Raw genomic sequence first — 14,828 nt, forward strand, 5'->3', positions numbered from 1 at the left:
GAACTATCTGCAGACATTGTCTCACCTCCTTCCTCGCATTTCTCAGGAGGCTTGGCTTTCTTGGCAAGGCGGGGATCCAGCCAAGTAGTGGTCTTGCTGTTGTGACTGAAGTACAAAGGGGAGACAGGCCTTTAGGCGCAGCAAAAATCATCTAAAAACATTTAAGATACCATGACAATTCAGCAATTAGCACTGGTGACTCTCACTTTACCCAGGAGCTATTCCACCACCTCCAACAAACAGAGCTAAAAGCTCCCTGGAAACAGAGAGTGTGGCTAACTTCTAATCTTTTGGGATTAAACGGCTCATTAAAGAGGGCTTTAAAATATTAGTAAAATTTTAACAGAGCTCAGAGGACCCAGAGAGAGGGAGAAGGGGGAGAGAGAGAGAGAGAGAGAGAGAGAGAGAGAAAATGGGACAGAGTGAAGAGGGAGGAAAATTAAGAATAGACCAGAGAAAGAAAAGGCTGAGCGCTTGCAGACATCATAAAGAGCAGAACTGAGAGCGCAGGTCAAGGGTGGCGAACTCCATTTAGCCTGTTGTTTCTCTCACTGGCAGAATGAGCTATTGATTTAGCAGCGAGCAGCAGTACCTGGCTCTCTCAGTGTCTGCGCATTGACCGCCTTCCACACTAACGGGCCAGGTGAACAATGCGGGCCTGCTGCTTTTGGCACCGGCCAACAAAACCGACATCAGACACAGGGGAAATAAAAGAAAAAGTTAATTGAGAACGAAATAGGAGCCTACAGATGGCTTCCCTGTCCAACACCTGTTTTGATACAGCACAGAGGAATGTGCTGGATGGGGAGCAGAAAGGACTCACTGCCAGATCTCTCAACACATTTGGCTTACAGTGGCAGAAAAAGACATTAACTGGAAGAGTACTGGGAATGGGATTAGCACAATGCTGATGTAATGGGAGAGTAATAGGACCAAAACAAGGCAGGCAAGTAGCAGTAGAAAGGCTACTTACTCTATGAAATAGACCATGCCGGTCTCTGTGTAGGCCATCTCCCAGTTTTTAGGTAAGGGCTCCTGACTTTCATCCTGTGTGTTCCATACACGCAGGTCCATGGCCCCAGCTGACTGGTTGTAGCTGGGCACCGTCTTCCTCCACTCCGCCTTGTCCTTGTGCTCTGGGGCCCGGCATGGAGAGAGGGACACGGGCATGGAGACAGAAAGAGGAAGGGTTTGGGAGTAGGGGTACGGGAGGTGGTAGAAGGAGAAGGAGACAGGAGGTGAGAGCGTGGCGCCATTGGAGCTCCTCTGGGCTCCTCGCATCTCTCCCTGCTGCTGCTGCCGCTCGAGCTGCTCTTGCTCTGTACACTGGGTGGACTGTTACATCCACAGGAGAGGAAGGGGTAGAGTGAGAGAGAGAGAGACAGAGAGAGCACACAGAGAGAGGACGGACGCGCAGCAATTGCCATAGGATTTGCATGTCAGCAGCGATGTACCAGGAAACTGCCTCCAGGGCAAGGGCAGAGCTGACCAAGGCTTCAGCCCGGCCACGAGCACCACATCACAACTCTATCAGTATCACACAGGCTACATGTGTGCGTATTTGCCTAATTTTGACGTGTGTGGGTGCCTGTCCGTGTGAGGCTCTTATCTGAAGGTTTTCATCTGACTGTGTATGACCCAGCTTCGTCATGTCATTGAAAGCTCAGTCTGTTCAGCTGGGGTAACTGAATGGTAGAGATGGAAAGTGACAGCTGTTGACTGGAAGGAGTCAAGAGCTTTTTTGTGCTGAAGCTGGGGCCTCTCTTTCATGACCGGGGAGGGTTTTGTCCACTTACAAAGTTAGGATAAATGACTGCATACAGACACTTGCTCTAGGCTATAGGTGCTTTCAGCCCTTGCGGAGAAATATAAACTGGGGCTGTTGCAAATCTGGGCATGTGAGCCACAAAAACTGACAAGATTTCTAAAAGGACGCAAAAGGAAGAATAGCTTTTCACAGTAATGCATGACCATTATTAAACTACCTTCAAGGCATGGTCATGGCTATCACTCCTCCTTTTGTTGCACATCCCGACATCACCACTTAAGCAATCCAGTCCGTCAACATGCTGACAAAGGTATAAACTACTGCGTTTGTGACGAGACAACTCATGAACTAAGGAATTGGGAGTGACATCCGTCTACAACGGGTGGGGTGTCTTGGCTGGGCTCCAAACTGCCATCATTACAGCCGAAGGCCACAAACATTGACTCTGACAATGATTCTCTCGACACATTCTACGTGCTCAGTGATCTCTTTGGGGTTTTTTTTTAACTAAATTCTGAGTCTCAGAAGATGCCTTCCCTTTCCAGAATTGGTTCATAATGTAAATCAATAGTTTTAAGATTTGAATTAGCCTCTACTATTGGTGCCAGATGGCCGGCGTCTTGCAGGTCAGTGCGTTCTGTTCATATATATATGTATACATAGTATGTGATAGTGACAGCAACATGTTAATGACAAAGATGTTCCTATTTTCCTCACATTGAGAAAAAGTCCTTGAAATCCAAAGCAAGAAAAAAAAAACCCCTCAAAATTCAAAATGTCTTGTAGCTGCATTGCTCTGTGGTCTATTCACACTGGTTTCAGTTAAGAAACTTTTTTGAATTTCTTCCAGCATGAGTGTTGAATATTTATTTATTTGTGTTTTAAACTATGGTAACTGAGCTGCATATCTTTAAATGGTATTTGACTAGTTATCCTCAAAAATAAAAAATAAAAACAATACAAAAAATAACAAAATTGGCATTGTAATCCAATATGCACTGGACAAAAGCTGTTTTTGCAACTCTGGGTCTTCTTGTGCAGAGCGGCTCATTTGGCTAACAATCCAGATAGGCAGTGCCATGATGCACCAGGCCAGGGTGTGTTTGGGGCTGGTTAGAGGAAAGGTCAGCTGGGGGGGAGGTCTGCTCCAGCTGGAGCAGCACAGAGCCAGAAGCTGCTACTTTGCTCAGTTTGCTGTTTTAAGATGGGTGAGTGGTACTGAAAATAAAATGTATTTCCTATGAATTGTTATTATGTAACATGTCTGCACATAATGCTGGCTTGCCATTACCATTTTATTTTGTACTGTTTCGTTATTATACAGCAGTTAGAGGTTTTTCAAATACTTTCACAATGAGGACAACAGTTCACCATTAGCTGAAACTCATTCTGATTTTGTTTGTGCCGTGAACCATGGGAGGACATCCTTGTAGAGGAATCAAACAAGGACAAAGTCTATCCCTCTAACCAAGGGATTGCTTCTATTGATCTCAGACAGACTTTGGCTCCCACTTGACTTTGCCGGGCTGTGATTTAGTGCTGGCCTTGCATGCGAAAAAACCTAATCCTGAGAATGTTTGTTTGGTGAAGAGAATGATAAGGGGGAAAGAAAAAAAAGGCCTTGCTCTTCTACATTCTGAGGATAATATAATGTAGTGCTGGACAGAAAAATAAATAAATTAAGCAAAGAAAAAAAAATGCTGGAGTCTAAATTGGAGAAAAGCAGTATGGAGCCCAGCTGCATCACAACTAGCAGTAAGAATTTTGCAAGCAGAGAAAAATAAAAGACAGTGGTGTCTCTCACCAGCCAGGCCGTTGACCAAAGGAGGCCTCTCTTCCTCCTCCTCCTCCTCGGGTGCGGCGCTGTCCTTTCTATCCATCTTACTGACAGAGGTTGTGCGTTTTCGCTGGACCTCCGTGTCAAATTCCTCATCAAACAGGACCTGGTCCACCAAGTCCGGCTGCACGGGGCTGGGCTCTGCAGGGGGCTTAGGGGTCCCATAGTAGTTGCCTGGAATGAAGGGAGGGTGACAGAGACAACAAAATACACTCTTGAATCTGTTTTACTTAATATGTGGAGGCTTTTTTTGACGAAATTCATTACATAACCGTACCTTTAATTACATACCTAACCATAAATAACCCTTACGCTCAGCTAACCCAAAATCTATTTCTAAACATAGCCATAAGAGTAGACCGAGAAATTGCAGGACAACATTGTTTTGAACACTCCTCTGCTCTTGTGAGTACATTTGGTCTTCCTGAGTATAGGAATAGCACTATGCACACACGCACAGTCACTAAGATTAAATACTGTAGGAAAGAATCACAGGTTCTTTCCGGCTTTGTACACCACAGAATGGCGAGAGACAACTAAGCACAAAACCACTTCGCGGATACCAGATCAAGAAGAGACCGTTTGTTTAAAAGTTCTTTAAAGGCACAGGCGAGTACTGTTTGTTAGCAACAAATCGTATCTGGCAGAGCCGTACTGCTTGGAACAAAACAAGGCCAAGCTTTTGCTGTCATAAGTCTCGGGTTTTGCAATAGTCTGATAAGGCACGCCAACCATCTAGCAAGAGATTGTAATCTAACAATAAAGAAATGATCCCTGGCTGGCTTCCCATCGGTGAAAAAAGTGACTTTGAGACAGAAAAGTTTTTCTAATTTAATTTTTTTATCTTATTATTTATGCCCTATACCATTTTGTGTTTACGTACTCTTTACTGTATTCTTACGTGTTTCAAAAGTTATGTTTTTTGCGTTTGTTTTTTATTATTATCTCTCTTCACTAATGCAATAGTCCCAGCCCCTCAGACCAAAGCCAAAAAGCCTGGACTATTTTACTGTCATATTTACTGCTTCACTCCACGCGGAACTGTGACTACAGCATTTATGCCAATGTAGATTCTCAAGCACTTGATTGCCCCTTTAAGTCCGTCAGCTTGCCTTTGCTGTCATGTCGGTGCCTAAGGCAGCAAACACCCCTTACTCCACGGAGCGAGTCTTTCCTCAACTATAGGCAAGGGGTGACCCACTTTACCACTCGCTACCTCCTTCTCTCCATGCAGGAGAAATAAGGAATAACAGAAAGGATCAAAAACTTAAAAGCGCAAGAGATGAGAAAATAGCTGGGAAGTTATGGTACAAATATTGATTCACTGGTTGTTTTCTCTGTCTCTGGGAAACCACAGTCCTCCAGTGTTTGTGTGGGATTGCAGCGTGGTTAAGACTGAGCTGTGTCTGAGTAGCTGAAAATCGTACTGTAACAGTTAAACGGCACATCAGGCGGTGCCGACAGTCACTGTGACAAAGGAGTGTACTGGAAGGCAGAGAGAGAAATAGGAGACTGGGAACAAAGGAGGACGGACCGGAGGCAGCAGAGATTGAGAGGAAAGGAGACAGAAATTATGAAACGATGGAATTAAGGTTCTACACGGAGCGAAATGAGTAACAATCCTGCTTTCTTAGATTGTAATTTCTCTCATTTAAACAAATATTTTCAAAAGCCTATTGTTTGCATTATTGAATTTAAGATTTAAAAAAAAGGTAAGATCCAGATTGATTGGCCTCACATGTAAATACAAAGTTAGGACAACCTAACTTTCGCAACTTGACTTTACAGCCTAACAGTTTTTTTTGTTTTTTGATTAAATCAGATATGATTAGGATGTGATATATAAGCAATCAACACATCTGCTAAAAAGCGCAATTTATCTGAGTGTCATGTTAAACCATACATGATAATTGGTGAAGGTAATTACATTAATCCGTGTTTTAATTTAAAAAGCATTAATACCAGTACCTTATTGAAAACCATTAAATCCTTTACTAGGTTTGTAATTAATAGGAGGCTTACTGACGGAATGCAAATTGAGGGAGTTAAATTAGAGGCGGTAATTTGCTCTGTGCACTCCGCAGCTCCTGAAGCTCACACAAACATCCACGTAGCCTCTGTAAGTGCACCGTGGCCACAATAAGCCGGTGCACTGAGATGGATAGCGCCGTAATGAGACCGTACTAATGAGCCAAAATATGAAAAGCACTTTTGAGGAGAATCTCTAACTTCGTCCAGTGCAGAGGTAAAATCACACAACCTGAGGAAAAAAAAAAAAAAAAGGTTTTGCTTTTAACTTTACCTAAACAATTAAGTGAGATGTCTCTTGGAGGATTCAGGACTTTTGGCCAAGATCATTAAATGAGCTGTTGGCTTTTACTTCAACTCATTTTAACAAAACGCAATTTAATTTAGTATCTATATTCTGCTACTATGGGGCAGAGTGCTCCCTAAGCTGTATTATTATTTTTAGTGCAGTGTATAATCATATTGTAATATAGTAGTTACTAATTATCCGCCGTTCCATTCAATAAAATTAGAATTCTTGAGCCTATTAATATTCTAATGTGACAAAAAAGCCCCGTCTTTCTTTTGATGTGACATCCGTATGTAGTATGTTTTATCATAGATTCATATCAAAGATTTCAAGTAGCCGTACAAATAGGAATTCGATTTGATTATCAAAAACAGCAACAATGGGCTAGATCAAACGGGTGAACATTTGGGATTCTAATAGATGAATGATAAATAAATGAGTGAATGGACAACTAAAGAACATCAGATTAAATAACACTTCACATGTGACAGGCACAACAACATTAAAACAGTGCAAAGTAAAGACAGAGAACAAAGATGCCTACCCTAAACCCCAGCCCTATTTATTGTCATTCATTCGTGTAGAAAATGTGCTAATCAATTAGCTCACTTGAGAGAAGAGAAATGTTTGATAAAGTACTGAGCATGTCAGAAGCGGTCAGGGTCAAGACTGACTGAGGCATCATGTTTTTAGCTGCAACGGTCATTCAATTAATTGATTAGTTGACCGAAAAATAAAACTTGCCAACTATTCTGATAAGTGATTCATCGTTTCAGTCATTTCCGAGCAATAAAAATATGATTATTTGGGTTTTGGACAGTTGGTTAAACAAAAATGACATCTGAAGGCATCACATTGGGCTCTGAGAAATCCAAATATTTTTATATTATTTTTAATGTATATTTTTCGTACTATTTTTTACATTTTATAGAGCAAATGATTAACTGATCAATCGAGATCATATGAAACTGAAAATAGTTGTTAGTTGCAGCCCTGATCATATGATACGTAATTTCTATATGAGTAAGTTAACAGGTTGAGGCTAAAATTATATTGTTAGTTACTATAGGCCTGCCACTGTGTTCTGGATACACGATGGTAGCAAAGGTTCAAGAAAAAGCAAAACTTAACAGAACAAGTAGTTCATGGTGGATTTTGAGGTCTGCTTTGGATCAATGTCCTGTCGTAGAAACCAGCCTCTTTTCAGTTTCAGTTTTCCTGACTGAGTGCAGGACCTTTGCCTCCAGAATTTGCTGATATTCAGTGGAATCTGTTCTTCTCTCCGTCCGTGCAATGTTTTTCTGTGCCACCGGCTGGCCAAACTGAAAAAACTAAAAAATCTGAACTGATTTGAATAGTGTGTCAGGTCACTCTAGGGCCACCGTGACGATGTCAGAGTGGCCACCCCAAACTTCCACTGAAATTACTGCCTTAGATTAAAAAAACTAAATAAAGAAAGAAAGAAAAAAGAAAAGGAAAAAAGCCTGGGAGCCATCGTGCTAATAGCTCCCCATGACTGTGTGTGTGTTAGTGACAAAAATAGACACCTGTTGATATGGGCACTGAATCAACAGATCAACAAGCTGTGGTGCCGTGTTTTAAATGTAACAACAAGCAACGAGATGGAGCACAAATTAACGTAAGAATGACAGTAAGACCTAGGAAAGAATAACTCTTCCAACAAGCTGCTCCCTAATGACGGATACAATCTTTTTTGACCTTGGGGTTCCACGATGTGCTGTAGGTGGCCCGCTCGCCAACATTTCAGATCCATGAACAGTTCAACGATTTCACAGTATACAAAGTGTAGACCGACTAGAGGGATGAAAACTGTCGGGGAGGTTAATAAACATCTCGGCTGGCTTTCCGTGTTCAACCTATTGGAGGCAAGATCAGTCTTTAACTCAGAAAAGCACAGAGGATAATAACATCAGAGCCCATCACACAGCTCATCATCAATGGCCTCTCTAATTTTAATCTTTTGTTACGTGCTGACGAAATGACAAGTACCAAGTACCAGCGGTGCTAAAGGTAGCAGCAGAAACCGTGTGCACAGAGGGCTGATCATTCCGGCACAGAGCTATTACATTAGAGCTCTTTTTTTTTTTTGCAGCTTTCTGAAAGTGGTGGGTGGACAGTGTAAAGCAAAGCCATTTTCATTTTAACAGCCTGGGCCAACACTTGCTTAGCACTGTCGGTGAATTACACAGCTATTCACTCATGTCGCACATGCACGGTTGTGATTGCTGCCAGTAAGAAGCAGTTTCACGTCAGGGGAAGCATTTTTTTTTTTTAAGCTTGCTTCCCATTAGAAGGCTGCTGTGCCCGGAGAGACTCCAAGCTTAAATATGCAGTACTAGGGCTATGTGTGTTTATGGGTGAGAAAGAATGTGCGTGTGTGTGTGTGTGTGTGTGTGTGGGTGTGTGGCTGTCCCGCCATCTGTTTTAGTCAGCAGCTGCCAGCATGTCTCATCTCCAGGTCGTGAGAATCTGAAAAAAATGTGAGGACAACTGAGACTAGAGTTACTGCAGTGAGACATAACCTCTCTAGATCGCGCCATACCCTTCATAAAACTCTCATTATAATCTGCGATGGAAATTCTAGAGAGCAAAGATTCATGTAGCCGTCGTCATTTGGCAATGCGAACTTCAAGCAAATGGGTTTTGTGGCAATGTCAAACACAAATGGAAACTGGAGACATCCCTTATGTTGTGAAAGTTTGGGAAAACATCGCAAGGGTTTATGCTCTGGCTCAGCCCTCGCAATCTCTCTCCCGGAGCCCCTGTCCCGCCCCACCCCATCCTCACTCTACGTTTATCCCTCTGCCTCTTTGAACCTGCCAGCCGCAGTCACAGACCCCCATTGATCGCCGGGGACGGGCTTTCACTCTGGGGCACTGCCCAGTCTGCCCAGTACTCATCGCTGACTGCCAGCGCCATGGGCGGGTGAAGCCCATCTTGTGCTCCAGCCTTGGCACGGAGCTCGGGTGCTGCTTGGCATGGAGGCCGACACTTCACAAGCCAACCTTGTCAACCCTGCATTCCTCTACTCCCTGTGCTCGTGTGTGTGTGTGTGTGTGTGTGTGTGTGTGTGGTGCATGGCTTCACAATGGTGACCTTCCTCTCATAAATAAACTTCCTTTAAAGTTTATGTTCATCTCAGCCTGTGTAGTGACCCCCTTTATAACTCACACACATTCCTATCTTTACTTTCTTCCCCTTTTTTCTTATTGGGCTGCTCTCGTCCATCCTAACCCGTCTTACAATTAGCTCTCCATCTTTTGTTCTTCCACTTTCTGTTCCAGCTATTTTTTGTTCTCTTATGTTATTTGGGAACGCAACGAAGAACAACACTACTCCGACTCCTTTATCAGTAGTGCAGTCCCTAAGGGCTGAGGTGCTTCTTAATCTTCCAGGCCTCTCTTCTGCCAGTTCCTAGGGGTGGGCAGATGTTGCTAGCATAGCACCTTTGCACCCTCTCCCCTCTGTGACTTCTGGCCCGTTGCCCTGTGTCTATCTAATTCAAAGCCATGCAGCTTTGCCTCAGAACTTCACAAAGCCGGTAATACCAAAAAAAAAGACCCTATAATAAAATGATCGTAGGAAATGTGGTCCAGCAAAAACAAGGGGATGGTAAGTGGTCTTTTTTTTTTATAGTAAAGTCCATGATTGTCAAGGGAAATGAACTTTGTGTTGCACAAAAAGGGATATCATCAATCTTCATCCCCTGTCAAATTGGCCCCTAGAAGTTCTACAACTACAAACACTCAAAAGAAAACTTTTTTCTATGTTCGAGGCCTTTTATGCTTCACTTGTGGTGTGCCATTCTGCAGTACTTTATATTTCCACTTCATCCTCACAGCAGGCCGCTGATCCACGGCACTACCCTAAACCTCAAACATGTAAATCAAGGTTGTTTCCCATGGCAATCGTGTTTGCAAACATGAGATGGAGCCGTGCATCTATCCAGCCTAATGGAGCTCCACAACTATAAGAGCCTCAGTAAGGGCTCTTCTAAATCTGATCTATACTGGCCTTGTATTAGACAACTAGAAAAGAAAGCTCTCGGTGCAGTATAACGAGATTCTCTGGCATATGGAATACATACTAAATACTCACACGATGCCGCATTTCTGATTGAATCTTTTTATCAACTACTTTACTAGGCCTTCTGTTGCTGACTTTGATTTCCAACATCTGCCTTTCTTGAATTTCACTTGTCCATTTCAGCTCCCTCATGAATGATTCATACCACTGGTTTTTTTCTTCTTTACCATCCACAGCGAGGGGTAGAAAACTGGATATGCCCTAATTCACATACATGCGCACACTCTCGCGCGCACAAGCAAATCCAATTCTTGAGAGTCGCAGCACAGCCAAGGTAACAAGCATTACTCACACCCTGACACATTTTCTTCATTCTGTAAAACAAAAACTGGCAAACCATGTCTTTGTTTTTGTGCTGTTTAAACGTCCTCATCCACCAATGGTTGAGTCAACTTTGCTGCTAAGACCTGCTCGGAATGCAGAGAGCAAGACTGTTTAGAGTTGAGAATGTAATGGATTAATGCTGAGGAATGATCTCATAAACACACAAAATTTTCCACTTTTATGCCTGGTTAACTATTTTCATAATAATGGCCTTCTGCAATAACTTTCTAATACTGGTGAGCGATATCACTACCAATCTGTGAAAAGCTCATTGTCTCGGATATTGGCTCGAGCGGAGCAGTGGGAGAGTGTGTCACTCTTGGTTACAGATTAATCGTGGCCCCTGTTGTTCACAGGTCTGCAGGACTGGTCACGGCGGTGAACAGGGCTGCCCGGGGTCGATCTTTCCATTCAACGACTCACATATATTTTAAGGCCTCGATTCGGACAGAGAACTCCAAAGCGCACTTAATAAGTTACTCGTGTCACAAGAGGGGGAAAGTGAGATGAATAATTGTAGACCCCAAATGAAAAAGTGGGCAGGAATGTAGTGCGGTTTTCCCTGAGCCCTTGACTCTCAATGTTCAGCTCAGTTCAGAGCTTGTCCCACAAGGGGGAAATTCTTTTTACAGCAAGGCAGCATAGGAACAATAAAAAAAACACAGTAAAACAACAGGGGGCATAAAAAGTGGGAATAGTACACCCGTAACATAATAAAATAAAGAGTCTTTTTGATATAAAGTTGTAACACAGCATCTACACAAAGGAGAAACTGTTTTCAAATTTTTTTCACCACCAACTACCGCAATCGTGTCGCATTCCTTCCTTACCCCACTCGAATGCTTGGAAATGTTATTACAAATTTAAAAACTTCCTTTCTGTGTGAATCCACCCTCAAGACAAATTTTTACAATCTACAGCATAATGGCTGTAGCAACTAACAACAGATTTTCATTCAGTGAAAAACTCGCCATGGGGCAATCATTCATTAAATATCTCTCCCTCTATTTTCCTGCATTCAGGTGCGTCTGTCTGTAGATCCGTGTTTGTTTGTGTAAGGATTTCCACAGTTTATCTGTGGAGCCTCAGAGGTCGAACGCCTGGGCATTAATAATTAACTTCCTGAGGGTTTCTGAATCTGTGCCTTCAATACACATTCAGCTTTGTTACAGTATGCAGGTAGGGGCAGAGCAGATCCATTATTCATCCCGCCGACTGCTTTTCTGGGACCAGGGTCGGATGTGGGACAGAGGGCAGGCGAGAGACACGTTTCCCACACTGAGCGTAAAGGAGAAGGGTGGAGTTCTTTTCACCTGGGGATATATTATATCAGCTCAGGGATTCACCCTCAGCTGCAGTCATGTCTCCAGGATGGACTGGGACGATGTACCGTACTGAGAACTTAATATTCTGTTTCTCTAGTCACCCTTCATTCTGCAGAACGTAAGTTTTTCTCTTATCTACCCCATCTCTAAGAGGGCTTTCACACCTAACCTGTTTGGTGCGGCGTCACACGGACTCTGTGGCATTTGCCTGTTTAGGTTTGCTTGTTTAGGCTGGTGTAAAAGCTGTCAACTGAGCTCTGGTCCGGTCCAAGGTGGTGCGGTATGTTTGTGGTCAGCAAAACCAACCAACCCCAGGATTTCATGACAGCAGATATTAGATTTCAAGACCACCGATTTAAAAAAAAAAAAAAAAAAAGAAGAAGAAAAAAAATCTACTCTCAAAACTATCTGAGAACTGTGTAAAAATCATTTGGTAACCAAGGTAACATGTATGTGCATCATCACGAGTATGGTGGTTTTACTGATACATCAGAAAGTGAAAAGGAGTTACAAAAAAAAGTAGCGTTGCGTTTATGTCCAACTCTATGTATTTTGGCAGTTCCTCCTTAAAAAGTAAGAGAAGCGTAGCGATCAAAAAGTAACTAACCGCCCATTTTATTGTGGCGAGACAATTCTTCGGGTCAAGATGAAGTTGCAGTCTTGGCTGATAACGCTCATAATGCTCAGTTTATTTCTTGGTGAGCTCTTTGTGAGCATATAAATATACACGTACAAGGCAGTAAGCGGTGCATGACTTGCCCTCAGTCACCATAATTTGATTTCCACATGTTGATCCATGTAGGGGTGATAATGGAGGATGACCGTTATCAAAACTGTCCAATAAATTAGTCAGCTATACGTCCATATGGCTTCATGTCTACTGCTCTTGGCTCTTTTGCAAAAAGACAATGTGAACATGAGACAGACCAGAACCGAAAAGGTAAGTTTGTTTTTGTTTTTTTCCCCCCCTGGTCCAAACCACATGAACCAGAATACAAATGAGAACCTAAAATCCCATCACCAACCCCAACTGGAAAAAAAAAAAAAAAAAAAAGCAAAGAAATCACAACATGAACAGATGGGATTCACCAAAAATAAATAAGTTATGATTTAATGATTTGGATCACAAAATATATTATTTTAAAAGATTGAGCGAAACAAGACATAGAATGTGACCGAGCATTCGATATCTCGCCTTAAGTGCAAGGTGGGGAAAGTTATTCCATGTAGATAAAGTAAACAGTAAATTCGCCAGATTTCACAGTCAGTAAAGTCTATGCACACTCCTTTACATGGCTGTGTACAACGTGCTGTGTCTGAGACATACCATCATAGGTGCCACTCTCCAGCAGCAATCCACTTTCTTCCAGCTCACGGAACTCCCCCACACTGATGAAATTGTAGTCCACGCCCGGAACTTCCCCCTCCCTGGGCTGCCGAGTGGTACCTGCCAACAATGACACAGTTTAAGACAGAGGGAACATCCAAACAAGTGGAACGTGCTATTCACTGATGGGGGGAGGAGCTGAAAAGTGACACTGTTTCCAACATGCCCACAGGGATGCGATTCTAGTCCAAATACGGCACTCGGGGGAGAATGTGTATCTACATCATGAATAGTCAACAGAGCGGGGACCACAAAGCAACAAATTCATTATTCAAATATGAGACAGAGAAAAGATATCCTCCACGGAGCAGCACAGCTGCCAGAACACACAGGAAGTGTAACTGATGATAATGATCATGAACAGGATTTTAATTGCACACTTTTACTTTTACTTCTCTGTACAACTGCACCACTTTTATTCCTTTAGGAAAAAATTATACACAATATCAATGCAATAAATAAAGTGAAGAGAAGTAGAGAAGACGGCTTTAGTTAGATGTGCACCAAGTACACAAATGGATGAGGTTCTAACTTCACCGCTGACCTTCTGCACATTTGTTGAATAATTGCGCTGCTTTTCTATCTGCCATGTATTCATTCACAAAGTAATTTCTCCTTAGAATCCCACGCACAGTGTCGTTTCCATGGCAACATAATGGAGTACAATTATTAAAGATAAATGTATAGTGGTGACGTGTCAGCATAATGCTGCTCAACTAAAAATGTTGTTTATGCCAAACCGTTTTCTGGGACATCCTATTCGCAATAAACACAATAAATGAATTTGTGAACTCTTGGAATAATCCTGTAAACTTTTGTCCCCGGAGCACCGTCACCATCCAGGCCCTCAATAACATTGCAGATTACAGCCTTACACACTTGTTCCAAGGATCGGGAAAGATTTGTTCGCATTCATAAAAGCAGCCTAAACTCTCTAAGGTCACGGGAGTAAAAATCAGTGTGACATGTTTGACAGTGTATTGACTCCTGCGCGCCGGTGGTTTTGGTCAAGGTTGGTGTCTTTATGTCTGAAATGATCCTGAAGCGGCATTTGCAATATAAGTTCAAGGGGTTCCAGCTGCTTTATTTTCCCATTTTCTCCTTCTTTTTAAAATACTAACTTTTTATTTAATCTTTTTTTCTTCCTACAACACGCTGCTTTTCCAAAAGTCAAGCTCTACATTGCATTTCCAGCTCCTGTAAAGTTACAGCCATCAAATAACAACCTGCCATAACTGCTTCAGCTAGATACAAAAAGTGTCATGTTTTGCCTCGTTGATGCTCTCATCTGTGAGACATTAAGAACATATTGTTATGAAAATGACTATACGTTCCCTAACATGCCGACTCTGCTTACCGTCATCTTAGATGTAATCAGAGCTTTTACAGAACCTCAGCTTAACTGCTCTGGTATCTGGCTGTGCTGTAGTTACAGGGGATTTTAACAGGAACCTTTCTGACAGGAATCTTTCTGTGTCAACATCCATCCTGACTGCAGTATGAGCCATCACATCTGAAACAACTTACTCTATTGCAAAGACCATCTTTTATTCAGTCAAACAGAGCAATCAGAGGAGACCAGCGAAGCCACAAAAGGAGGAAATATGAGCTTGTTCTTGGAAGAAGGAATAGGGAAATGTGGGTATTTAGCTTTTTATTGTTTATTCAGCTACCTTACCTGACAATTCTCAGACAAGTTGGATCAGTTTTCCCACCTTGACAGTTTAAATCTCCTCACACCATCATGTGCCTTTGTAAATGTT

At 42.5% G+C, this 14,828-nt stretch overlaps 1 protein-coding gene across 2 annotated transcripts in view; it reads right to left on the reverse strand.

Annotated features, from left to right (window-relative positions):
- Positions 1-14,828, reverse strand: part of magi3a (membrane associated guanylate kinase, WW and PDZ domain containing 3a) — a 106,240-nt gene that overhangs the window by 21,461 nt on the left and 69,951 nt on the right. The window contains exons 3-6 of one of the 2 annotated variants that reach the window (XM_040152933.1): positions 13,006-13,125; positions 3,573-3,779; positions 974-1,136; positions 26-105 (exon numbers count right to left, since the gene is read on the reverse strand). In XM_040152933.1, coding sequence (XP_040008867.1) covers positions 26-105; positions 974-1,136; positions 3,573-3,779; positions 13,006-13,125 — 570 coding nt within the window. Of the gene's footprint in view, positions 1-25; positions 106-592; positions 950-973; positions 1,137-3,572; positions 3,780-13,005; positions 13,126-14,828 lie in introns of those variants that run through there. The other variant, XM_040152934.1, reaches the window with a different exon arrangement.

The sequence above is a fragment of the Xiphias gladius genome, chromosome 18 (assembly GCF_016859285.1).
Source record: "Xiphias gladius isolate SHS-SW01 ecotype Sanya breed wild chromosome 18, ASM1685928v1, whole genome shotgun sequence".
Lineage (NCBI taxonomy): Eukaryota > Metazoa > Chordata > Actinopteri > Istiophoriformes > Xiphiidae > Xiphias > Xiphias gladius.